Source organism: Odocoileus virginianus, chromosome 11 (assembly GCF_023699985.2).
Source record: "Odocoileus virginianus isolate 20LAN1187 ecotype Illinois chromosome 11, Ovbor_1.2, whole genome shotgun sequence".
NCBI lineage: Eukaryota > Metazoa > Chordata > Mammalia > Artiodactyla > Cervidae > Odocoileus > Odocoileus virginianus.
Window position 1 is genome coordinate 15,952,744 of NC_069684.1, and position 27,454 is coordinate 15,980,197.

Genomic DNA, 27,454 nt, shown 5'->3' on the forward strand with positions numbered 1-27,454 from the left:
AATATAACATTTTCTAAAATCTTCTATATGATATTCCATCTTTCTATAAGCATCCCAAATAATTTTACTTCACCACCTGTACTAGTTAGTATAGACATGAGAACGACTTCACAGTGCTTAACTGTTCAGCTCATTGACCAGTGACGTAACAATGAGTAGAGGGATCTCTTACCAAAATGCTGTGTTAAATGCTTCTGAGTGTAGACCCTGAATGTGAGATATTTACTATACTCCGCAATAGCAGAGCAAAGGGTCCTAAGAACCTGGGGCAGTAGCACAGAGAGGATTCATTGGGGAAAACCATTCTGGGAAAGGGATGTTTCAGCTCAATCCACAGGAGAGTTAGGAGCTGGCTAGGAAAAGTGAGATCTGGGTAAGAGGTCCAGGTAAGCATTCTAGAGAAAGAATAGTTCATGGCAGGCCAGAGTCGGGTGCCTCTGGGGGAAGACAAAACCAGGAGGGCTTGGAGAAGAGGGTACCAGTGCAGAGGCAGGTGGTGGGGATGAGGCTGGAGAAGCCTAAGAGACTTTGTTGGGCCACTGTTTGGTTTTTTTAATAAATGACAACAACAAAAAGAAAAGTTAAAAATATTAGATTCTATACTAACCTCTACTCCTCATTTCCTCAACTGCCTTAAGCGAACGACTGGCTCTCCCTGTGTGGCTCTGCCTGGCGCTCGGTGTGGGGTCGGGGAGGGGGGGAGTGGAAGGAAGGTAGAGTGTTTTCATGGTTCCCAATAATTAAAGAGTGTTTTTGATGAGACAAGAGAGATGCAGATTATGAGCTCAGTGCTTCAGTTGTTCTGCTTATGTTCACGCTCTGTGGCAGTATTTTTTGAACAAACAGCTTATAGTGGAGTCAAAGGCTGGGAGGCTGGCCAGAACCTCTTATTACATGATGGCTGAAGTCAGTGGAAGAAGGGGAACTGTCACCTGTGAGCCCCCGCCTCCTCTGTCAAGCAGCACAGGCAGCTCCTTGAGCAGCGAGCAAAACCCTACTTCAGTGTTCTCATCAAAAAGAAAGAAACTCAGAGACCGGGAACAGAGGTATATCCAAAGCTATAAAAATATTTTATTCCCAACTAAATGTGATGGGCTCTGATACATGTGAAACAACTATTTAGAGAAAAAATGTTTTAAATGCCGCTTTACATCAAGAATCCCTGGGCGGCCTCACAAACTGAAAATCAAGTTTTGAACCACATCTTATTAAGAGAGTGCGTTGTAGTAAATCATCATCGTTGGCACCTGAATGCCGAGGTTGAAATTCCAGCTCCTTCAATGACCAGCCATCCATTTTTGGACAGGTAACTTAATTGTGCCTCAGTGTTCTTAGCTGTAACCTGGGGATGGACTTCCCTGGTGGTCCAGTGGTTAAAAATCTGCCTTGCAATGCCAAGGATGTGGATTCGATCCCGGCTCAGGGAAACTAGGACCTGATGCAACCAAATAAATATTGGTGGCTGAGTAGTAAAGAATCTGCCTGCCAACGCAGGAGACTTGAGTTGGAACGTTGGGTCAGGAAGATCCCCTGGAGGAGGAAACGGCAACCCACTCCAGTATTCTTGCCTAGAGAATCCCACAGACAGAGGAGCCTGGTGGGCTACAGTCCACGGATTCACAAAAGAATCGGACACAACTTGGCGACTAAACAGCAGTGAACAACCTGAGGATAATACAAGAAGCTATCTCAGAGGGCTGCAAGGATTAATGAGGCAGTATATGTTAAAGTACTTAGAAAAGCACCTGGCCATAATTATCACGTCAGCATTTTATGAATCCATAATAAACCTGTTTTCGACAAACTTCTGCTACTGGGAAAACTAATCATGAAACCAAACCAGAAAAACCCTAACCTCCAAAGCCCGTCCTTCCCAGGTGCTCTGCGGGTAGAGCCGACTCACCGGTCGTTCCGGTAGGACAGTTGGTGCACACCACCTCCTGTGTCTTAGGGACAACGGCACAGCTGGAGCCCCCGGGACACGGACAGGGCTGGCAATCGAAGGAGGTGCCCGCGGTCGAGTCTCCATAGTAGCCATCGCCGCACTTCTCACAGTGGGGCCCGGCCGTGTTGTCTCTGCAGTTACAAACACCTATTTGGAGAGCAGGTGTTGAGAAGAAGGCACGCGTCCAAGCGAACAAGACAGTGAGCATTCCTGACCCGCCTGCTGAAGAGAATTGAGGTCTAGCAGTCCCCAGAGGTCACCGTCTCACCTGTGTCAGGGTCACAGGTCTCGCTGTGCCCGTTGCAGGTGCAGAGCACACACGGACTGTATGGGCCCAGGCTCGGGGTTTCTCTTCGGTAACCCGAGAGGCACATCTCGCAGAACTGCCCTCCATATCCCACGGGACAGGTGCAGGACTCCACCCAAGTTGCGGGGACCCCGGGCCCAGGACGAGCGCTTGCCAGGGTGACATCATCCAAATAGCCAGCACCTGTGTGTGGAGGGGGGAAAGAGGATCACTGAACTGGCTTCCGTTTTCCAAAACTTCATGAAAATTCATCAGTGCTAAAGGATAACCAGATTCAAAATTTCGGAGACAGCCAACCATTTGTTTAATTTATCTACTGGAGAAGATAACTAGAAAATACCACTTAGAGCAATTATGTGGTACCTGGTGCTAAGTATCTGGAACGGCGGTATATCAAACTTTTATTTTTTAAACACACACACACACATACATGCACACAGAAATTTCAATTTTACAGTTCTCCCAATCTGATCTCCTGGAGAAGGAAATGATAACCCACTCCAGTATTCTCGCCTGGGAAATCCCATGGACAGAGGAGCCTGGCAGGCTACAGACTCTGCGGGAGTCGCAAAGAGTTGGACGTGACTCAAGTGACTTAGCACACGCACCCAATCACCAAAGTGAAAAACGAAAAGCACTGGGCAATGATCTGGGGCAAGAAGAGACGGAAGAATGTGGGAACAGGAAGAGTCTAAGGCTACAGCCACGAAGCCATGCTTTTGTTCTATTGCCACAAAAGCAGGCACTGATCATAGAATTTAAGGGTTGGAAAGCAGCGAAAGCACCTGTCAATAAGGACCACGCAACTGTATTTTTTGCCCTGCATAAAATAGCAAAAATAATTAAACAAGTTCAAATAATCAAGGCTACTTTGACAAACATAATTACTCCAAAGCCATTACGCCATTATGCCATATATCATAACACTTTGTTTTCAAAAGAAAATAAAAATAGAGAAAGCCTTATGTTGGCTTAGCACAAAGGTTCATCTAGCCTAACAGTGCATGTGACAGGCTCAAAAGGAACATCCTACCGAAGGGCCAAGTTTTTATTATACCAGCATGTTTCCCTTTAATTTCCATCCCACTCCTATCTCTTACAGTCTTATCTTTTAAGTGTATCTCCCCATGTTATGAAATATCACTTGTTTATATAGAAAATGACAAACTGAGGTTAAAGGACATCTCTTATTTCTGCCTTGAACTTAGTTTAACTTTTAATATATTTATGGGCTTTTTCAACATTAAATCATGAAAAGTATCTCCACTGTTAAAGTGCTTCCAACTCCAAACATTCTTAAGTCTCCCCATCCTAAAAGTATTCTTCCTTCAATCTGTCCCTAGTCCCAAATTAAACTCTATCGCTTTTCCTCCCCTTAAAGCTGCAGTTCTTAAAAGAATATTTTACTTCATCTTCAAATGTACTTGTAATTTAATTTACTTAATTAAATCATTGCAATCTAACTTGTTTTAACACTTCTCTTAAAATAAAAAGTCACCAATGATTCTTTAGTTGCCAAATAACAAAATCCAATTGTACTGTCTTTCTCAATCTGTTAACTTCCTTAAAATTCTTTTTTTCTCTTGAGTCTCAGATTATGGTCCTTAAATAACAATGTTTCCAGGATTGCTTCTTTTCTCTTCCTACATTTTTTGTCATATTTCCAAGTTTAAAAATGACTGCCCATACGCTGACAACTCTTTGATTCTAAATCTCCAGTCCCAACTAAGTCCCATCCAAATTTCTAACTACTTAAAAGAATTTTCATTTGGATATTCATCTAGGCACCTCAAAAATCAACATATCCAAGCTGCTGATGCCACTGCCAATGCCACACCAATGCTCTGATTCCTCTCCCCCAGCATTCTCTACATTTCTACAGAAATAGGTCCTTATTCTAAAAAATTACAGGAAAACAATTTAAAGGCACACTTAAAACCAGCTTTGTTTATCTAAAATTATAACAAATGTTCATTCAGTAAATTTTAACTTTTCATCGTTTAGCTAAAAGGGCTTGATAATTGATTTAGTTAAAAGGGTTTGATAATTACATAGGAAGAAGTAAAAAGAAATGGAGGTTAAGTAATGTGAGCCAGTAGAACTATATTGGGATTCTTAGAAAAATCTAATTATATATATAACGTAACCTCAATAGGCTTACCCATTATAAGACAACACCATTTACTAATTTTTGGATAATTTTCTCCAGGTCCTTAAGAAAGGTTTCTAAATGCATTATTTTTATACACAATTCATGTATGATGAGGAAGTTTATTATACCACTTCTTTAGGATCAGGTTTACATTAGGACTTTAGAGGTAAGCTTTTGATTATGGATCCTTTTTCCTAATCATCATCTTAAATGATTATCTTAATTATATTATAACTTACTTCTCTCACTGTATGTCCCACGAATCTTGATAGAGGTCAAATTGTTCAGGAGTTTCTGAAATTCGAAAGGGGTAAGAGTAGGCCTCCAAGGGTAATCTGTTGCTTCATGGAGCCTAGAGAAAAAGGAAGGGGCATGTTAACCTCTGTGAGGACAATTCTGGGAGCTGAGAAAGTATTTCTTACTCATCCATGCCACCCATGATGCACTGCTCTGCCGGCCTAACCACGTCAGAGATGAGTCTTTTGGTTTGACCATACCACTGGAAAAGGCACAGGTAAACCGGGGCAAGTGCCCTTTTACAAAGTCACATCGAGAACCCCAACATTTCTCTTTAATACACACCTTGAGGCCTGAGGCGCTTAGATAAAGAAACCACTTTTATAATTCTGGTCAAGTCAGATTTTATAAACCAAACTGTCTTACCTGAAGACATATGTCACAGCGGTCTCACTTGGGTAGGAATTGCCCTGAGCGATCAAGGGCACAGACACTCTTAGGCCGGCTCCTTCAAGCACCAGGTCTTCTGCCGAGAGGCGAGTGTCTCGCCTGTCCACGCGGAAGGAGAAGGAGAAATTCTGACCATAACTCAACACCTGCTTGCCCAAGAACTTTGCTGGAAGGCAGACACAATGGTAAGCAAGAACATGAGGTCAGGAATAGACACAAGCACATGCCACACCACAAGGCTTCCGAGCCGTACTCACCAGGAGCGATGAAGTACCTAGGAAAGTAGCTGTCTGAGATGACGGCAATATCCTGCCTCTCGGAGGACCACTCAAACGATGCTTCAGAGCCATCCCTTTGTTCTGCACGCCACCCATCCTCATCTACAAGCAGAGGATGAAAACAAGTGCAGTTACCTTGCAAACAGCCTGAATTCAGGTCCTCTATATTCCAAAAACATACAGAAAGTCATCAATGAAAGTTTTTGAATAAATGGAAGCTGTAACAGTACCTATATATGCTATACCTCTGAAGCTGTATTTTTCTTTATTTTATTTAACATTTATACTCACTGGTAAAGTCTAAAACCATCTGTATATGTTTTCATTAAATTTTCATACTGTCAGCCTAGGCTCAGAATTGTAGGGGACAGAAGGAAAGGTCGCCTACCCGTCTCGAAGGCGGAGGTCACAGAGTCAGCGCTGTAGCCAACGGCGCTTGTGCACACGGAAGAATGCCCGAAACAGAAGCAGGGGGTGCACCCTCTCGGGTTAGAAGATTCCAGATTGAAAAATCCAGGCTTGCATCTGAAAGAGTTTAAGATACAATCAGGTGTTTTTGTATCTGAAATCTGAGAGAAGACACAACACAGCCAGAGAAAGAATGAGCTACCTCTCACAATTGAAGCCTTCAACATTGTCTTTGCAAACACATCTTCCTGTTTCAACATTACATTCATCTATGCTGCCAGAAGGATTGCAAGAACATGGCCTGTTGGATGGAAAACGGAGTGAAACAATGAAATAAGAGGATAAAGAAATTTCGCTCCAAGTCAGTCTTTTGTTTTACATGTTAATAGATTTTTTTTTAAAAAAAGAAAGAAATACATAAAAAAGCAAAATGAATCCTAAAGTCATCTTTGTATTTGGATTTTAATTCAGTCAAGGACACCCATCACATTTAGACATTAAAAACTGCTTCATTTCTGTACAAAACAATCCTGGATCATCATTACAGCTAGAAGCCTTAAATCTTGGTGATAATTATTATCGGGGGGGGGGGGGGGGGGGGGATGTTTACATAGCTGCAGATAAGCTATAAGATCTATTACTACAACTGGATTCTGCCCCCTTAAAAAAATCTTACCTGCACCCAGCCTCAGTGAGAGAATGGTACCCAGGCTGGCAACGGTCACACTTGTCCCCCATCACTCCTGGCTTACAGCTACATCTGCCATAGCTATCACACTGTGTACTGAGGGAACCTGAAATATAAAGCACTCAATGTCAACCACCAGATAGGCAAGTAAAACTAACGTCTCAAAGAAAGAAAACTGGTAACTAAAAACAATGCTTGAAATTCAGTATGTAGATTGGTTTTCAGTGTCTAGATGGTAACAAAGAGAATAAAGACCAAATTTTAAAACAGAACTCCATCAAAACCCATACCCCTTTAAACTGTGACGTTTAAACTTTTCAGACATACACCCTAAGATGAATCTACTCATAATTATTGAAAAATACTAACAAATAACTCTGTACCCATGATAAACTGCATGCAAAATCAGTCACTGTGGACAAGTACAGGCTCCTTAGGGCCTGTGTCTAGAATTTAAGTATATACAGGCAGGAACAGCAAAAATTAAGTTCAAACTCCTAGAAAAATAGAACAGACTAAGAGCTCTCAGCTCCTCTGAACACGTAGCAACATGTTGCAGGAGTTTAGTCCTCCGAGGAGGTTAGACTAAACAAAATCATTAACAAGGAAGAACTCACGGAACAGCTAAACAACCTTATACAGTCAAAGTTCAAATGGTCTCAATGATCTTACTGCTAATTATTTATAAACCATTACTCAGGCCAATCTCAGTTTTATACACACCAGAAAGTCATCTAAAGGTTCCACCTGGTTAAAGAGAGTTGAGGCCAATGCCAAATCATTTACACAGTACAACAATATTCACTCTTCTATACTTAACCTGTGAGAATCCTAAGGAAACAAAGCTTTATTTCCTGGAGATACAGGAAATGCTTATTTTGTCTCCCAACCCATCAGGCTGAAGCAGACCCTGGCTGTCACTTACCAACAGGACTACAGTGGCAGGGAGAGCAGGCTTCCCTGTTCCCGAGGCGGAAGAAATTCTCCCTGCACCTCTCACACTTGGCGCCATCTGTGTTGTCCTGGCAGTTGGTACAGTGGCCACCATGGCCCGTGGAACGGTATAGTTCAGGGTCAAAGTAGCATTCCTGCGATCGGCCATTGCAGTCACAGGCTGTTGACCAAAACGTTAAGTCAGATCCGTGTTTTGAAGACTCAAACCAAACTGTAACTCCCCACATCTCCATGATGGTGGTGGTGGTGGTGGTGGTTTAGATGCTAAGTCGTGTCCAACTCTTGCAACCCTATGGACTGTAGTTCCTCCGTCCATGGGGTTTCTCTGGCAAGAAAACTGGAGTCAGTTGCCATTTCCTCCTCCAGGGGATCTTCCCAACCCAGGATAGAACCCTGGTCTCTTGCATTGCAGGTGGATGCTGTACCTCTGAGCCATGATAGTTGGTAGTAGAATAAGAATGACTACCAGATACATTTCTCATTTAAAAAAAAAACGAAAAAAGTATGTCTATCAATAAAAGGTTTATAGTCAGGTTATCAGCTTACAAGGAAATGCTCATCCTTATAAAAAATGGTAGTATAATAGCTTAGCTGGTAAAGAATCCGCCTGCAATGCAGGAGAACCTGGTTCAATTCCTGGGCTGGGAAGATCCCCTGGAGAAGGGATAGGCTACTCACCCCAGGATTCTTGGGCTTCCCTTGTAGCTCAGCTGGTAAAGAATCTACCTGCAATGTGGGAGATCTTGGTTCAATCCCTGGGTTGGGAAGATCCCCTGGAGAAGGGAAAGGCTACCCACTCCAGTATTCTGGCCTGTATAGTCCAGGGGGTCGCAAAGAGTCAGACACAACAGAGTAACTTTCACTTTAAAATATAACTAATTCCTGTACTTGGGAATCTCCAGATAGTAGTATACATACAAGTAAAAGCCAAGTCAAATTACAATTTTTCTGAGTCTTTATCCTTCATTTTAATACCAAGTCCAAGCACAAGGGATCAGTTCATACACAGGTTTCAGTTTACCTTTTTAGGACTCAGACAATTCAAATACATTAGCCACTAACTTTCAAAATGCCAGATTACTTGCATACTGAGATTGGGGTGATCTGAACCATATTGGGTACAATATATACCTCTGTAAAAAGAAGCAGGAAATCTAGATGCACTAGAAAGTAAATCCACTAGAAGGGAAATCTAGACCCACTAGATGCCTCTATCTACTGGGAAGCCTTGGTACCAAATGGTTCATCTGTTAAGCAGTTATAGTCCCTACAGGTCACAACCATATTTTAAAAAACAAGTATCTACAGTCACTGAAAATCTTTATTATATTTACATTAACATGATTTTTTTCATATTATTGATTCTTCCCCAAGCACAGACAGTACTTTGAACATTAAATAAAAATAAAGTTTTATTTGATTTCAGATACAGCAGGAAATTGTTGTTTTTGAATATACGTATTTTTTCTCCTCCCTGCCTTTCCATTAGTTCTTTTATAGTGTTATACTTGAAAACTTTTTAGGAACTTGAATCACTACCATCAAGAATTAGAGAGTTAAGTAATTTTAAAAGCTCCTATTCCCTTCTTCATAGCTATTTTCTCTTCTCTCAAGCCTCCCTAGATTATTTCACAATCAGCCCAGCTTACAGCACCTAAATGGTCTGATGCCTGTAGTTTATGAGGCAGAACAACCCCCATGTCTACACTGTCCTAACCCACCACTAAAGCAGACTCTGTGGCTCCCTGATACCAGCTGAGAAAACAGCTGTCATTTTCTCTCCCCTACCCCCAGCACCTGACAATACTGCAGTACTGTCCCCGGCCAGGAACTCCTCTCTCTGAGGGGTCACAGTGCTGAAGGGACTTCCAAGGGAAACAAACCAACTTAGCTCTTCATCAAAGTCTGGTTAGCTGTATTCAGTTCATCTGCCAGTCAGAAGCTGGCAATCACATTACACTCATTTTTCTCATAATGTTCCTTGATAGACTCAAAATATGACATCATTAAGCAGATTACTGTTCAAACACGTGTCTATTTACTTAGATGTCACATCTTAGGAGAAATCACTTTTCATCAGCCTTTATCATGTAGCTTCTAACACTGGATGTTACAATTCAGTAAAAGACGTAGAGAAATTCAAGGGCTTAGGAATACTAGAGGAGGAGGCTATCAGACTTACCTAAAAATCAAGGATTTGCTGAGAAAAGAAAAGATGAATAAGAAAATGTGCTGTATGCAGCTAATGGAAACAGTCCTAAGTCAAGATGTGGGTCCCTTTTCAAGGTTTCTGCCAATAATTCCTGTAAGTTCAGAGTGTCTTCCTTCTTATTCCCTTTATTTCCAAGAAGGTACGATAAGGAATATTTATAAGGACAGAGGAAAGTTATAGCTGCTTTAAAAGTGTCTTATTTTTTAAGTCCTTGGCAAATCATGATTACACGGTTTCATGATTTTTCTCCTAAGATTCCTTTCCCTATCTCTTCAGAATAAATCAAGACATTTACGAAGGAATAAACAATGTATAATCTTTTTTCATTTTCTCTCTTCCTAAGAGTACTAGGATCTACTCTTCCTCTCAAAGCCTCTCGCCTCTGCACAAGGGAAGTAGGAAAATTCTCTGTATTTTGCTCTTTAGTGAGATAAGGAAAAATGATTTTTATATACAATCTTTTGAGCGGTAGTATTAGTCTACTACTCATCATACCTGACAAATGTTAATCAACAACCTTGGTTGTCTGAAGAAACAAGAATTGGAAGGAAGAAGACTATTTTAAAGAGCAACAAAGAAAAGACTAGAAGAACCATGTTTTAGTGTAGGCTATACTGGCCCAGTATTTAGAACTAAGGAAAAGGCCAGACCTTGGAAATGCTGCTCCCATTCTGTTAAGTGAGCGCCTGAAGGAAACAGAAAACCTGCGAGTTTATGTTTATGACCAATTCCACGCATCTATGATTTTCCTCTGACATGCATGCAGGTGATATATATATATATATATTTATATCTACATGCTCAAATTATGGAAGAGGCACTGCCTTGCAGGCTCTTCCTTTCAAGGAAGAATCAAAGGAGGCCACCCACTCCCCCCGCCCCCCGAAGTCCTCAGGACAGCTCAGCAGACAGAAGCCTGGCGCACTCACGCTGGCACTCGCTGGCACTCTCGGCGGTCGCCCTCCTCCACGGCCGGTCGTTGAAGAAAGGAAGGCACTTTTCACAGTCCACGCCGTAAGTGTTATGTTTGCAATTACACACCAGCTTGTCAAAGTCGTTTTTCACACATTCGCTTGCGTGTCCATTACATTTACACCTGGGGAGAGAAGAGACACTCAAAAGCAGAAACAGCTAGAAAGCGCTGACCTGGACTCAGAGAAAGGGTGTGCACGGAGAATTACAGCAACCTCTGCATGTCTTTGAGTTTACCAAGCAAAACTGTAAATTGAAGAACTGAGCAAGATTAAGTATTGGCTGTGTTTTTAGTTATGAAGAAAAATTCTGACCAAAAAAGGTAGCTTTATTTAATAGGGGCTGGATCATTAAGTGGACATAAAAAGAACACCCCCGACAATTTCTGAGGACGTCTGTAGGACCCTTTCCTGAAGTGAAACGTGTGTGTTTCAAGAAGAAGCCAAGTGTAGTGGTTAAGAAGAACACGGGTGTATACATATGACAGATTCACTTTGTGTGCAGTGAAAATAACATAACATTGTGAAGCAATTATACTGCAATGGAAAAAAAAAAAAAAAGGACACGGACTCTGAGGCCAGGCTGCCTGTGACTTACAGATGTAACTCAACCTGTGCCTCACCTGTAAGAGAAGGATGAGAATAATGTCTATTTCATAGAGTTACTGAGGTCAAGAGGTTGCTGTTTTTACATGCCCAAGATTACATGGGCATATAATAAGTCAATAAATGTCAGCAGTTATCTGTCATCAGGATTTTAAAGCATTCTGATCTGAAGACAGTAAGAGACAGACACGATACCACCATGTGGATCTCTGGTAGACACGCCCTCGGGTTGTTTTGGGTAAGAATCCTTGACGGATCCCTAAGACGAAGGCACTAGAACAGTAAGGATTTGTGGAAATCCCCAAGAGTATCTGCTGCCCTGCATGCCCCTCACTCGCTCTTTAAAGACAGCAGTCAGTTCCACAGCTTCAAGCACCACTTGATAATACACTCAAACACTTCTGAAATATCTATAGTGCACTAGGATGAATCCCAAATTACATCTTCAGCTTGCCTCTTTCTTCCAAGCTCCTGTCCTTGACTGCTACACAAATTAAATGCCCTCCATGACTTAAAGCTTTACCTTTTATAACTGAACTCACCATCTCACCAAACAGGCTCATCTTCTCTGTTTATATTATTATAAATTGGCATCACCATTCTCCTGATCACTAAATCTTCAGATCTTCGACTAAAATCCTGATAATTCTTTCTTCACAAAATGCACCCAAATGTTCCCTTCCACCCTGTTGTCACCACCCCAATGTCAGGCATTTGTCATCTAACACTTAGATGACAGCATAACAGGAATATAAAATTCTCTCAATCATGTTCTACTTTCACTGCCTGCAGCTCGTCTTCCTAATCTACTGGTCTGATATCAGAGCCCTACTCCAAGAGAGTACCTGATTTCCCACTGGTTACAGTTTCCATCAGCTTTCTCTGAGCATCAATCCATATCAGGAATATAGCATACAAAAATCATATTTCTGCTCTGGAGACTTCACAGGCTAATACAGGGAGAGGTAAGCCCAAGATTCTTGGCCCACTGTCTAAGGTCTCTGGCTAGTAAACTCTCTCTGGTTTACAACTCTAAAAATTCATGTAAGATGTTCCTCCTGTCAAGGAGATTTAGATTCTTCCAACTCTAAACTTTGGCTCACATGTCCATCCTCCTGCACCCAACCCAGACATCCTCTCTCCCTATCTAAACCCTGCCTGCCTATTCTTCGAGGCCCTGCTTCAATTCCATCTGCTTCTCTAGCCTGACATTCCTCTGGCATATGACATCTCTTTATCTAAAGCATATGACTGTCCTAGTATTTAACTTTTCACGCGTTCACATAGCACCTGCCTCATTCATCTGCAGGATCCTTGAAGTCACAGGTCCTTCTCAGAAGGTGAGTGTCAGTCCCATGCTTCCTCAGTAGCTTCACAGTGCCTGTCATAGGGCTTTGCACTTAATTGCTCAGTAAGAATTCACTAATGTGTTGACTGGATAAGGTTTTAGAAAACCTAGTTACTTTGTTTCCAGGATAATGAAGTCTAACAACATAATGTGGTTGTAAACAAGTGGCTACATATACTCCTACACCAAAGCTTCTATGGCTTTCAAGGTTATCTAATGGCTTACTTACCTACCACCCACAGCAAAATCAGAGATTGCATAATAATAGGATTTGAGAACTTTGGGGTCGTTAAACACTTCATCTCCAAAAGTGTTCAGGCGATTGAGAGTTACTCTGATGTCAGTGGCAGTTACCCATTCCTGTCAGAAAATAAAAACATAGAAAAGATGGTAAAGGCACTGACATGTATGTGACAAAATCTTCTGAACAGTTAATGTGTCATTTAACTTATGTCTTCTTCTGGCATTAAATCTATTATACTACTCAAAGACCTCCTTTAATATCCTTACATTTTTCTCCTTGACTTTTCTCTTCTTGGATCTAAGTTGTTGCTTCACCACTCAGAATCCCCCAAGGCAGAAATAATATTAGTTTCTTCACAAGGCTGTAGAAAGGCTTAAATGAAATACCCTTTTCAACACTCAGCATACATTAGGTACTCAATCCACATGTCCTGTCTCTCCATTCTATATCCACAGCCCAAAGCCAGCCCAGAGAAGCCAACAGAGGGTTCACAAAGCGCCACAACCACACTCGATGTGCTGGTCACTGCCTCCTCCTGCCCATCTTGTTCCATCTCCCTTTCCCTTTTACCCCAACCACTACTGATAGAGCTGAGAGACACATCCCAGTACAAAGCAACCAATCATTACACTGGCCTGAACCGATCAGACATACTCTTTTGTCCTGACCCTTCCCAAATGTCGCTTCTTGTGAGGCCTTCCCTGGCAATGCTATCTAAAATTGCCACCACACCACTACCTCCAACTCCCTATTTCCCATCACTATTTTATTAAAATTGCCTGTTTCCATCACCACCACCTGCCCACCCCACCACTGCCACATCAGATTATAAACTCCACAGGGCAGGAATTTTTTTGTTTTTATTCACTGCATTTCACTGCTGGTTAGGATATACTTGGTTCTCAGATTAACATTCACCAAGGAGAAGACCCCTGAAAGTCCTTTAGACAGCAAGGAGATCAAACCAGTCAATCCTAAAGGAAACCAACCCTGAATATTCATTGGAAGGACTGATGCTAAAGCTGAAGCTCTAATCCTTTGGCCACCTGATGCAAAGAACTGACTCACTGGAAAAGACCCCAATGCTTGCAAACATTGAGGGCAGGAAGAGAAGGGGATGGCAAGGGATGAGATGGTTGGATGGCATCACTGACTCAATGGACATGAGTGTGAGCAAACTCAAGGAGATACTGAAGGCCTGGCGTGCTGCAGTTCATGGGAAGGCAAAGAGTTGGACATAACCTAGCCACTGAACAACAAGCAAATGGGCAGACTGGCAGAAACTACAACTGATCAAGATGGCAGATATATCATAATGGCAGAGGACAAGAAGGAAGGTTATACAGTTTTCCCCTAGGTTTTATGAGATCTGAGTGCTTATAATAAATGCCCTTTCACTGAGCTAATTTTAGGCAGATGTTTACATCTGGGGTAATTCTAACAATGATCCTGAGGAATCATGTCTGCCAGTGTCCAAGCCCTGTGTATTCCCTTTTCACACTGATTCTAGGTGGGCAAATGACTTGCTTTGGCCAAAGAAACATCAGTGAATGTGACATAAGCAGAAGATTGATATATATGTGTACACTGGGACTTACCCTCTTGAATACTTTCACCATCACATGAAGAAGCCTAGTCCAGCCTCCTTGAGGAGATAAGATGACAGGGAGAAGATAAACCCAGCTCCCATCCCAGTTGACTGGCCAGGGAGTGACCTCAGGCCAACACAAAATCATGAGAAACAAGAAATCATGGCTGTTTAAAACCATTAAGTTTGAGAGTGGTATATTATATATAATGACCCAAAGATGCCACGTCCACTTTCAGTTCTCTCCTGGGACTGCATCTCAGCATCACCAACGGAGACGTAACAAGCCAAGTGCAGAGCTGAAGGCATCTGTTTTCAGAAGACTTCACGTCAGACAGGGAGGCACACCCCTGATTAAGAATCACTGCTTACACCAAGCCAAACACCTGGCAGACAGAACAACACAGAGAGCTCATCAAGGCTAAGCTCCGTGAAGCCTCCATGTATAATTAGAAAGGAGAAGAGATGGTGATTTCACCATATCCAAACTTGGAACTCCAATAACAACTCCCACTCACGGTCACAATGTCAGGAATCTTTCAGTCGTCTGCAGTGTAAATAGCTGAACAGATCTCTGCGTTTAGCGCTTGTATCTTTGACAGGCTTCAACTTTATCACAACTTTTCTTGAATAAAAACTTCTCAAGAGCTGAATCTGCAACTTTTTCTTCCACAATGGGCATCTTAAAGAAAACAGACTCTAGAACTAGACTTTCTAGGTTTTGAGTCCCAGTTTAGTGGCTAAAAACAGTGCATTTGGGGCAAGTGATTTTATCTTTTCTGGGCCTCTGATTCCTCATCTGTAAAATGGAGATAATAAAAGTGTCTACCTTATAGAGTTATTGGGAGAGTTAAATGTGTTAACATATTTAATGTACCTAAAGGGCTTAGAACAATGCTTGGCACAGTATAGCACGCTATAGTAAGTGCTATAATAAATGCTAATTATTATTATAAATCACTACATGCTCAGCAATATTCAACACTGAAACCAAGAAGGTTTCTGAGAGATCATAATTTTTATAGGGAGGCGCAAGGAGCAATGAGGGCAGGAGCCAACTGCCTCTGTCCTCACTGTCAGATCGGCTACCAGTCAAATCAGTTACCATTCCTTGGTAGCTGAATATCAGAGTCAGAGCTCTTACATCCAGAAACACATAACTGATGCTTCTGCATAATGGTACCAACTGACCAAATCTATTGTGAATGCCCACAGCCTTTTGTCACATTTAGTCTTATGAGTTTCTGAGGCGTGAAGAATAAGAAATATCAGAACTCCTATAGCTGTGGAACTGATTTAAGACAAGGCATACAGTTAGCAAAGGGGCCAGAAAACCACAGTCACATTACCTCATTGCTTTTTCCTACTGACTACATGGTCCCTTCTCCAGGACAGTAAAATATAATAACTTGTGTAGAAAGAATCAAAGCCAGGAAACTTAGACTTGTGGACACAGCAGGGGAAAGAGGGTGGGATGAACTGAGAGAGTGGCTCTGACATACTTATACGGCCAGGTATAACACAGACAGTGAGTGGGAAGCTGCTTCCTAACACAGGGAGCTCAGCCCAGTGTTCCGTGATGACCTAGAGGGGTGGGATGGGGGGAGGAGAGGGAGGCTCGAGAGGAAGAGGGTATATGTGTACTTATAGCTGATTCACGTTGTGGTACAGCAGAAACCCACACAACCTCCAATTAAAAAGCAATTATCCTCCAATTAAAAATAAATTAAAAAAAAATTTTTTTAAAGAATATTTGTAGATCACTTCTCCCCTAGGTAATCTGTCTCCTGTTTATTCATCTACCAGAGCTGGTTATTCTTTCTGCCATTTATTTTGAATACATCCTCCGGCCATTGAAAGAAATTTTCTGAAAGGCCTTTGCAAACATACTCACTGCTCACCAAAATTCTCAGAGTTTATCAAATCAAGATTTATGATCCCCCAGCAAACAACAGAAGTACAATGGGAGGGAGGAACTGGACTCAGAATATAATCTCATCTTTTGCCACTGTCCAAAGTTACACAGCCAAGTTAGACAGAGTCTTTGAACATAAAAATTTCCAAAGAGAGAGAATGAGAGGCTACAAAGGCCTAATGCCCAGAAAAACACGGGCATTCCCTTCTTAGAAGTTATAATAGCTCTTCATAAAGTACATGCAGCACCTGCAAACCCACATCCAGTCCCAGCAAATATGGGCTGCCCCCATTTAAATGTCAGCTTCAGCCACGTGACTGAAGCAACTCTGATCGGTGTGAATGTGCTGAGGGTGGCAGGACACTCACCCTCCTCTCCAAAATCAACAGCCAGGATATAAGAAAAAGTCACAGACATCTAAGCAATACAGAAAGATTCCAAATTGTAGTGCATAAGGAACATGCACACCGAATTTATGACAAAAGAAATCTCTGAATCGATTGCCACATAGGGACAAGTTTCTATCTCCATCCTTAAGCAACAGGGGAGCTAAATTCACATCTCGACACAAAAACCAGTGCCTTTAGGTGATGAAGAGTTTTCATAATGATTGGCAACAGTGCCAGACAACCAAAATTTCCTTGTACAATAATAAAGGGGGCTTCCCTGGTGGCTCAGTGACAAAGAATCCACCTGCCAACACAGGAGACATGGGTTTGATTCCTCATCCTGGAAGATCCCGCATGCCAGGAAGCAACTAAACCCACACACCACAGCTACTGAACTTGTGCTCCAGAGCCTGGGAACCGCAACTACTGAAGCCCGCACGCCCTACAGAGCCCATGCCCAGGAACAAGAGAAGCCACTGCAGTGAGAAGCCTGCACGCCACAAGGGAGAGTAGCCCCTACTCACCACAACCAGAGAAGCGCCCACGCAGCAACAAAGACCCAGCACACACAAAAATAAATAAAAAAAATTTTTAAATAGCAAAGGAGGTAGAGTTCTTAAACATCTTGTTTCAGTTGTTCCCTCTTGTCAACATTAAAAGATAGTTTTTTAAAAATTTTATCAAATCGAAGAGGTAAGACAGGATACAAAAAAAAAACAAACCAGCAGATTCATTCAAATACCCTCCTTCAAAAGGAAGGTAGAGAAGCAAAATATTTCCACTGCAAGTACAGAGACATAAGTTAAAACTGCTCAGCATTTTAAAATATCTGTAGTTTACATCCTAGGATACATGTGCATGCAAACACAGGAACAAACATCAACGGGACAGCAGGAACAAAACTACTTTCCTTTGCTTATTAAGAGTACACAGGAGAGCAGAATAAAATCCAGCTGTCTGTCCTGACCCTTACTCCAAAAGCGGGCCCTCGGCCCACCACTATGATGATCTTCCCGCACCCTGGCATGTGGAACCAGTCAGCGGCTACCAGGCCGAGCTCCGGGTGCCTACCTGCAGCACAGGGCTATTGTCGAAGTTGTAGGCGCTGGGCCTTCCTTCCAGGGTTGAAAAGGCCACGTTGCCCCCGGTGAGAGGGGAAATGTCGCTGAACTCATCTGTGCACAAGGCCTGCTGCTCGTCGCCTCCCGTCCGGATGAAGCCGCGGTTGGCCTTCGCGTAGGTGTTCTCGCAGGAGCCGCTGTAGTACTGGTAAGGGATCCAGGGCCCGTCTTCCCGTGTGCGCTTGTAAATGGCGAAGCTCTCCGGGCGGCTGGTGTGGAACTTGAGGCGCACGTATGTGATGTCAAATGCTTTTCCTGTTGGGGCGAACATGCGGATGTTTTTAAGTCATGTGGATGAAGCAAAGAACCCTCCTCTATTCCCACTCTGCTTTGGAACTCGACAAAAAAAGAGGATACAAACCACCCTGCACACACTAGACTAAGAGGGTTCCAGAACACACTGCATGTTGGCTGTGCCCGACAGGCTATTCTCAGCCTGGAAACAGCGCATGTTTTCCCACAGACATACGTTATAGCTGGGCTCAGAAGCTGGCTCATAAAAGCCTATGATGTGTGCTGTTGAAATTTTGCTTCCCATGAAAAATGACAGTATATATTATGTACTTATACTGCGAAATGAAAGTAAAATTAAGTGAAAAAGTGCATTTTATCCTCAATGCTGTTGCTTCTACAAAAGCTTAATTAAAAGACACAAAGAAAAATATTTGCTAGCTTTCTTCTGGGCACTTCCAAGATTTTAAAAAACTCATTCTTTATTCATTTTAATTTCTCTTCTTGATGCAAGAAGAGTATCATCAGGACTAATCTTTCTTTCTTTACCTGACTCTGGAAGAGAAATTTGAGAGATAAGGTCAGGAGTTGAGTAGGAATGAAGAAAAAAAATTCCTCCAGTAGCTGAACAAAGACAAAAACAGAGAGAAAGAGGCAGAGAAGAGAAAGGCAGTTTTAAAAAGCTGTATTCAGAAGAGAATATATGGGACATGAGTGCCGAGCAGGGAACAACAGCCAGGAGCAGGAGCCAACGGGCTGTCATCCCTCTGGGAGCCCGGTCACTGGGTCTGGCAGCACCATGCAGCATCTGGACCAGAACATGGTCTGAGAGCTGGGGCAGCGTGGGTGCTGGCCAGCAGGACTTCAGGTGGGCAGGAAAGGTACTGTGCAGTATGGCAGAAACCGCCGCAATAATGTAATCAGTCTCCAATTAAAATAATTGTAAAAAAAGAAAAGATAACGTGTGACTGGTTTCAAACGCCATTCATTCACAAATGGGTCTTCCCATCAGTTTCTGTCAAGAAGGGTTTCTTAGGCACAACTACCTGCTCAGACCCATGTGTATACTTAGGGGGACAAGATGTGTCAGACACAGGGGGTCTCCTCTGTGAATCAGAATCAACTTCACAGGAAGAACCCTCCTCCAGGGCCCACAGCGGACGAGGTCCTGCACTGTCACAAGTGTTGAGGAGAGACTTCTATCATGGTCTCACTTCCTCACACCCACTCACCCCCTGGGAGGCGTGATGCTCGTGTGTGGCCTGGAACCTCCTCAACTCTCTCCTCTCTCTCACTCCTCAGAGCGCCCCTCCTCTGCCAGGTGGGGGAGGCCTGCTGACACCCTGCAATTCCATCCAGGACTGAGTGGGTGAGTGCAACCTCGGTGGGGAAGTGTAGGCTGCACGTCCAGGCTCTCTTCTTCAAGTCAGTTTTATCCAGGATAAAACTGATCAGATGACCCAAATATGACTCTATGGTCCAGATCTTAAAAGAGGAGTTTAACTGTACCCATATACACGAAACACATTCATACACATAAGATCTTGAACATAAAGAGGTATTATGCATGACGGAAAAAACACAGGACCAGGCACTGCAACACCTGAGCACTAGATCCTGACTCCTCAATTACTAGCTGTGGGATCTCTAGTACATCTCCATCACTTTCTCCTCTGCAGAAATGAGGACGATACAGACACAGGGAACAAATTTGTGGTTGCCAAGGGGGAGGTGGGGGTTGGGGAGGGGAACATTTGGAGTTTTAGATTAGTAAATGCAAACTATTACATATAAAATGGGTAAGTAACAAGGTCCTACTTATAGCACAGGGAACTATATTCAATATCCTGTGAGAAACCATAATGGAAAAGAATATGAAGAAGAAAACATATATGTAACTGCATCACCACGCTGTATAGCAGAAATTAATATTGTAAATCAACAATATATCAATAAATTTTTTTCAAAAATAAAAAAAATGAGAGTGATGATTCCTGAGCCACCTATCTCAAAGAATTGTTGGAAGGTCAAACTAAGATTCTGCCTATTTGCATATACTTGATTAGTTATAAAATTGTACACAGAGTTTATATAATATATATATCCTGAATTTTATAGTCATGAAATTGTATATATATGTTTATATATATAATTGTGTATATAATCATGAAACTGTAGCTTAAAAACAATTGTCTCTTCAATCTAGTCTGAGGTGTAAACGCTAAGAATTTCAGGTTTTGGCGGCATTGCGCTGGTTGAACACTAGGCCTGCTGGCTCCTTTCTCAGTACCATTATCAGAGGTGGCTCAGTGGTAATGGATCTGCCTGCCAAGCATGAGACCTGGGTTTGATCCCTGGGTCGGGAAGGTCCGCTGGAGAGGGAAATGGCAACCCACTCCAGTATTCTTGCCATGGAAAATCCCATGGAGCCTGGTGGGCTAGAATCCATGGGGTCACGAAGAGTTGGACATGACTTAGCAGCTAAACAGCAGAAGCATGCAAATAGAAAGCATTACTATAAGAGAGTACAGAAGAGAATTCCTGAACTAGGATCCTGGAGATGTTCACACACAAGAGCCTGACTGCACAAGGGCCTACCTGATACAGTTGCCAAAGAATATAACACAAACCTGGCCCTTCTGCCTAGGAAGCAGTACAACACTTTGGACACAGGTCATGCAAATACAGCTTACAACACTCCTGTTAAAAAAACATGCAGACTGAACCTGTATCTCTTTGCTGTGTCAAAAATGTAAAGAAGTCACCTGTGAATGAGGGTGAGGTTATAACACAGTATCAATGGCATTCCAGAGACTATCTAAAACATTCTGGAATGGTAAAACAATTTAGTTACTCATGAGTACGTGGCTAGGGATGTTCAAAGGCTTACTCACTAATCTTTGGGTTACAGATTACCCTTGTTTTTCTATTCTGTCTACATTTCTGCCATTTCATTGTTCTTTAGCAACCCAATCTGCAGGAGGATGGATCAAAAGAGAGAAGGTAAAATGGATCTGGGTATCGAGTGTCCCAGACAAACATCTGCACCACCAAGCCACAGGATGAAAGAAACAGGAATACGTGGTCACTCAGAGTCGGCACAGGACATCAGAGAAGCAGCTCTGCCAGCACTAAGCTCTGCAGCAGCCTAGCTTGCTGGCACTGGCCCTGTCTAGCTATGCCTCGTTTTCAGAGCTGCTTTCTTCATTCTAACTTTTAGCTACGGTTGAAAGAGGTGGCAGTCTGTGGCTATCTGGAAAGGAGGCTCCCACATTTCACACTACAAGACAGACACATGCAGGACCTTCGGTGTTGCGGCCAACCCAGCCGTGGATGCCGACCACGGCAATTCCATGTGATGAATGCTATGACGGAGAAGGACATGAGGTTTGGGAGCCTGGAGGAAAGTCACCTCACCCACATTTGTGAGGTCAAGAAACATTTTCGAGAGGCAGTGACATCTAAACCCAAGACCTGAGCAATGCAGAGGGATTAGCTAGGCCAGTAGAGACCAGCCGTCCAGGCAGATGGAACAGGAGGTATGAAAGACCAGAGGACACAGAGGGCTGGAGGACAGCTAGGACTGGGGAGGGTGGCTGGACACAAGGCAGCTAGCAAGCATGGCGTGCTGGGCCTGAGGCCATGCTGAAGAGCAACTTCAACTCCCACTGACAAGCCAACTGAGGGATATATGTCAAGACATGGATGATCAGGTTTGATTTTTAGAGAGATCATTCTGGCCACTGTGTGGAGATTAGGTTAGATGGGACAGGGCTAAATGTGGGAAGAACAGTTAGAAAGATGTGGCAGTAATCCTGGCTAACAGTGGCTGAACTCGATACAGGGACAGCTGGAACAGAGAGGAATGAACGGACTTGGGTTACATGCAGTTGTGTGTGTGCATGCTCAGTCTCTCAGACATGTAGTTAGCAGACCTCAGTATGAATAATAATTTGGTAACTAATGGGGGGAAGCAGAAGACATTTCCAATAGCCTTCTCTACATCTACCCTATTGACATTGCTGAAGTTTCATTGCTGAAGTTCCTTCTACATGTTCCATAAGGTGGTAGGATTAAGAATAACATTCGGTTTTCTAGTTTAAAAACACCCAAATGGAGAGACATACCATACCATTCACTGAAACAGACAACGAAGGAGGCTAAGCAAAACTGGAGGCAGGAGTGGAGGGCACAATCGGGAGACGCATTCGATCTTGGATACACAAGATTTATGGTGTTTATGGTCACCGAGCGGAGAAGGCAATGGCACCCCACTCCAGTACTCTTGCCTGGAAAATCCCATGGACAGAGGAGTCTGATAGGCTGCGGTCCATGGGGTCGCTAAGAGTCGGACCCAACTAAGCGACCTCACTTTCACTTTTTACTTTCATGCACTGGAGAAGGAAATGGCAACCCACTCCAGTATTCTTGCCTGGAGAATCCCAGGGGCGGGGGAGCCTGGTGGGTTGCCGTCTATGGGGTCACACAGAGTTGGACACAACTGAAGTGACTTAGCAGTAGCGGCATGGTCACTGAGACAAGAAAAAAAAAATCTGGTAGGGAGTTGAATGTGAATGATCTGAAGGCCCAAGAGAGACATCTAAGCGGAGATACAGATTTGGGATTCAAGGACTTCCCTGGTGGTTCAGCAGGTAAGAATGCACGCTTCCAACGCAGGGGGCGCGGGTTCAATCCCTGGTCGGGAAACAGATCCTACATGCCCCACAGTGTGGCCAAAAAAAATTTTTTTTTAGTTTTTTCCAAAGTTAAAAGAAGATCTAGGACTCATTAGTGTGCAGTTGGATAATGAAGACATGGCCATGGTTGCAACCAAAGAGGACAGGAGTGTTGAGTGAGAAGACAGCTGACTTTTGGGATCATGCTGAAGGGCATCAACATTTAAAGCACAGCCAGAAGAAAAAGTGACAGAGGGGACGATGAAGACCAGAGCGGGGAGGGCAAGTCATAGAGTACAAGTATCATGGAAGCCAAGAGGGAAATAAATAATCAGTGGTGTTTAAATCTGCTGATCGAGTCAAGAAAGGTAATGACTAAGAAGCATCCACTAGCTTCAAGCCGCAAACAGGTCACTTCAGGGAGCTAGGAGGGGGTTCAGGATGGGGAACACATGTACAACCGTGGCGGATTCATGTCAATGTACAGCAAAACCACTACAATACTGTAATTAGCCTCCAATTAAAATAAATAAATTTATATTTAAAAAAAAAAAGAGGTCACTGCTGGGCTTAGTGAGGATAGTCCCACTGGCAGGGATCTTACTGAACTGGAACTGAGAACCCATGGCGGACAGGTGGTGGAAATATAGACACAGTGAGGGCAGCCAACCTGGTCTGACATCTCGATAAAGTGGAGGAGAAAGAGAAGACCACAACAGCTGGAGGGGCACAGGGCCAGGGGAAGATGCCTCCCTTTAAGGTGGCAGAAGATACAAGGAGATACTGCTGGCATGCTCCAGTCAGCAGAAAGGAAAAGACTGGAAACGAGGCTGGGAAACAAGAATGTGATTCAGCACTGTGAAAGGACTGGCTCCATATGGGAGGAAACCTAACCCTTGCTTCCTACCCAAGTGCAAACGCAAGGGATTTATCAGTAGGTTGTAGTGAGTGGAAGTTGAAAGCATTCACACTGATGACTATTTTTTTCAGTGCAGTGACAATCAAGGGTATCTGCTAAGGGGTTGAGGGCAAAGCCTGTGGACAATGTTAGGTGGGGAATATCTGAAGACAATGGAGACCCAAGACAGAAACTAGCAGAAAGCTGACAGGAGAGAAAGACACGTGGGGCAGAGACAACGCTGCCAGGTCAGGGCGTACTCAGCTTCGAGGAGGTGTGACTTCCTAAAGAAGCATTTAGTTCCCACTGCACAGGGGATGAATGGACAAGGCAGGCGGGCTGATGTGACCTCAAGGATTTCCTTGGCAGTCCAGTGGCTAAGACTCCACACTGCCACTGCAGGCGGCATAGGTTTGATCCCTGGTCAGGGAACTAAGATCCTGCATGAGAGGTGTGACCCCCAAAATACACAAATAAGAAAGTAAACACAGAAAGTGGAGTGGAACAGTCATGGCTTGAATATTCTGTGTTATCTGGAACTACCTGTAATCATGAATAATCAAGAATTGAAAACTTAGGAGCTAGTTTTTCTTTCACTGAACAACTACAGCTGAGACCTGCATGCGCTTGTTCCCCACCCACCCCCAATATACTTCCCTGCTCCTTATCTGTCCATCCCATTCATTTCACAGTAGACAGAGCAAGAAGGTCTCATTCACCTACCATTTAATAGAAAAAGAGGACTAGGTCTTCGTTTTTCCAGGCCAATAACAGCTACTATACTATCTTCATAACGTGGGGGCACGCTAAAGTAGACAATATGACTTCAAAGTAAAGAAGCCAAGCCAAGTCAAGCAATGAAGAGGATCAGTAAGATCTTGTCTGGAAAGGATCTCAGCCACCATACAGCTTAGAAGGTCTTCCCCCTTCACCTTGCCTTCACGCACCTGAAGACTAACCCTGGATATACACACCCTCAAGAAAATATTTAGCTTCTGAATGTTCTGCTGCCTCCCACCCTCACCCCTCGCTGCCACATTCCTTCCACAAACAAAAAGACTCAAGTGCAGATGTTCAGGACCAAGCAGACCAAGTTAACTTATACTTCCTGCTCTGAGCCCTACAGTGCATGTGGCCGAGGGATTGACAGACAAGGAAGGGACCACAGCCTGGACAATGAGAACCCAGCCTCTGCTCATACAGGGTCGAGCCAAGGAATTCTGCGTCATCCTCCTCCATGATGAAGTATTTCTAATCTCTCTGAGTAGGGGAGAAACCGTTCCTGCCTCAGAACTGGAGTCAAGTACTGACTGCGGAGGAACATGAATGCTTCTCTGTTATGTGTGGCTCAGAGAATCCCATGGGGACGTTGTGCAATAGCGTCCCTTACAGAGAAGTAATGAACGACAATGGACATACAGAGTTACATGAAATTTCAACACGCCCTTGCGTGGCCTGAACTAGAACAGAACGAGCTCATTCTGAAGTATCATATTAGGAGTCACTGATCCACTGCTGTTCTTATATGCTCTCTCCTCAAGATCAGAAAGTGACTGCTCTCCTTGCAGTCAGCCTTGATCTGAGACAGACATGCACACGTGCTTAGTCGTGTCTGACTCTCTACGACTCTCTGGACTGCAGCCTGCCAGCTCCTCTTGTCCATGGAGTTTTCGAGGCAAGGATACTGGAGTGGGTTGCCATTTCCGATGCCAGGGGATCGTCCCGACCCAGTGACCAAACCCGTGTCTCCTGCATCTCCTGCATTGGCAGGCAGATTCTTTACCACTAGGGCCACCTGGGAATACAAAACTTTAATGAGGCTGTAGCATAGAAAGTTGATTAGAGATGGGAGATATTTAGGCTACTAGCAGGGAGTCTCCAAACAGTTAACACAAACAGTAGTCGCAGAAAACAACTACTTGAAAACGTTTCCAATTTTGTTAGGATAACTGCTGGCTGAAATAGGAGTTCCCAGGACAACGTGTACAGCTGCATACCAGCTGTTATTGTTCCACCTCAGCAGACAGATTGTACAAATACGGCCTCGCCAATCAAGATGACCCAGGGCCAAGTTAATGCTGAATGTGGGATCCTCAAGTGGACACAGATGGGTGGTCAGAAAGCATGGAGAAGCAGCATCAAGCACAGAGAGAATGTGTTGGGGGTGAGCTGGGTACACGGAGTCAGTCCAGCTGTTAGGAGATTCAGCCCTAACTCCCTGCTGGGAGGCTAGTTTCTGTGGCTCAATTCTTATCTTCAAAACAGATTGTCTTTAAAAACTTATCCCACTCCTGTCCCTTAAATTTTAGTGCTCCTTTTGTATGCCATCTCTCTTGTCTATCAGCTAAATTGCCAACACTGTAAGGGGACAATCCCACGGGAACTGCATCTGAACCAGCACAACTGATGAAGGAGAACAAGTAACCTTAACAGCTCTCTATGAACTAGTCGTTCTTTCACTGAATTGATTAAAACAAATGCAGTAGCATCCACAACTGGAGAAAGCATCCCTTTCAAATGAATAAACAAAATGTTCAAATTTCCAAGTACATGCAGAAGGCACATTCCATCACATATGAGCCCCTGTCATGACAGAAAGACATGCTGAGATGAGTGGTGCTGGAATACAGACAGTTTCCATTCCAAACTGCCATGGGGAAACGTAACAAAGCAGGCGGGTAAAATAGACAAAGGGAAGATAACCATTTTAGAATTTTTTAAAAAGCTAATAAAATTCTCTACCAAAGGCTATGTATTAAAAATAATGGTATAGCTATAACAATAAAGCTAAGGTGAAAACTTGAGTTTTAAAATGGATTGGTATGATTTGGGAGAAAATAAACCCATAATCTCTTGGGGAAACTAGATTTTTTCCCTAAAGGACCAAATTTAAAGTTCAAGGCAAGCAAGACAGTTTTACTCTCTCCCTATCACCTACTGAACTTCTACTTAGTATGACTGTTGAATAAGACCATGGGCACTAACTTAGTATAGCAATCCTCAAAAACTAAAATCCTGCTTGTGTTCCCCAACTGTAATATCAAAAAATGCGACATACTCTTCAGCAAATTGAAGGGTCAAAATTGATTTGCTTTACACACTAAATAAACATGAGATCACCATACAATTGTTAGACAACTGTTACAAAGAATTCTTAACTGAACACTAGAACATCAAACACTTTTGGAAGGTAATTTCAAAATAGGTGCAAATTACTGTTAGAGGTTACAGATATTTTCCTTTATTGAAACATCAGATAAATGTATCTCAATTTGTATATCCTGCCATTATATTTGAATTTGTTACCAGAAGAGACAAGATCTGCAAGTGAAATTTCAAGCCAAGAACTGGGCATATGACTTATTAACCCCAAATCTCATGCTCGCAGACTCAATACCAGCCCTAATTCAGGCTAGTAGGTCACAAGCATGCCTGAAATCCTTGAGCCAAGCTAAAGGAATGAAGCCAGCATTTACTCCCACTCGTCCAAGCTGAGGCAAAAAAATCCACTCTGCTGAACATCAGAGTTCTAAACCACAAGGAACTGATGTGTAAGATTTAATGGAATCACATAAAGAAAGTAGTTAATTGTAATACTAAAGAAATAAACAGGCAATGAAATCTAAGTTCCATAAATAAAACCCATACTTTAATATTTTTTTAAAACATGAAAAAGATGTCTAATTGTTCAAGACATGAAAAGGAAAAATGACACCAGTTTTATGGGTAGCTATCTCTTGTTCTGTGACATCTGTACACTATTGAGATATGACTAATTTTGACTACCATCCCTAGCAGAAGACTGTAGAACAGTAGAGGGAAAATCTGACAGGCAA

General features: G+C 43.1%; 1 protein-coding gene across 1 annotated transcript in view; it reads right to left on the minus strand.

Annotated features, from left to right (window-relative positions):
* The window catches only part of LAMC1 (laminin subunit gamma 1), a 116,701-nt gene that overhangs the window by 27,009 nt on the left and 62,238 nt on the right, over window positions 1–27,454 (minus strand). The window contains exons 2-13 of the mRNA XM_020898457.2: window positions 17,764–18,068; window positions 12,786–12,916; window positions 10,561–10,727; window positions 7,391–7,579; window positions 6,454–6,571; window positions 5,980–6,078; window positions 5,758–5,894; window positions 5,349–5,471; window positions 5,068–5,257; window positions 4,644–4,756; window positions 2,214–2,435; window positions 1,904–2,092 (exon numbers count right to left, since the gene is read on the minus strand). Coding sequence (XP_020754116.2) covers window positions 1,904–2,092; window positions 2,214–2,435; window positions 4,644–4,756; window positions 5,068–5,257; window positions 5,349–5,471; window positions 5,758–5,894; window positions 5,980–6,078; window positions 6,454–6,571; window positions 7,391–7,579; window positions 10,561–10,727; window positions 12,786–12,916; window positions 17,764–18,068 — 1,983 coding nt within the window. The remainder of the gene's footprint in view (window positions 1–1,903; window positions 2,093–2,213; window positions 2,436–4,643; window positions 4,757–5,067; window positions 5,258–5,348; window positions 5,472–5,757; window positions 5,895–5,979; window positions 6,079–6,453; window positions 6,572–7,390; window positions 7,580–10,560; window positions 10,728–12,785; window positions 12,917–17,763; window positions 18,069–27,454) is intronic.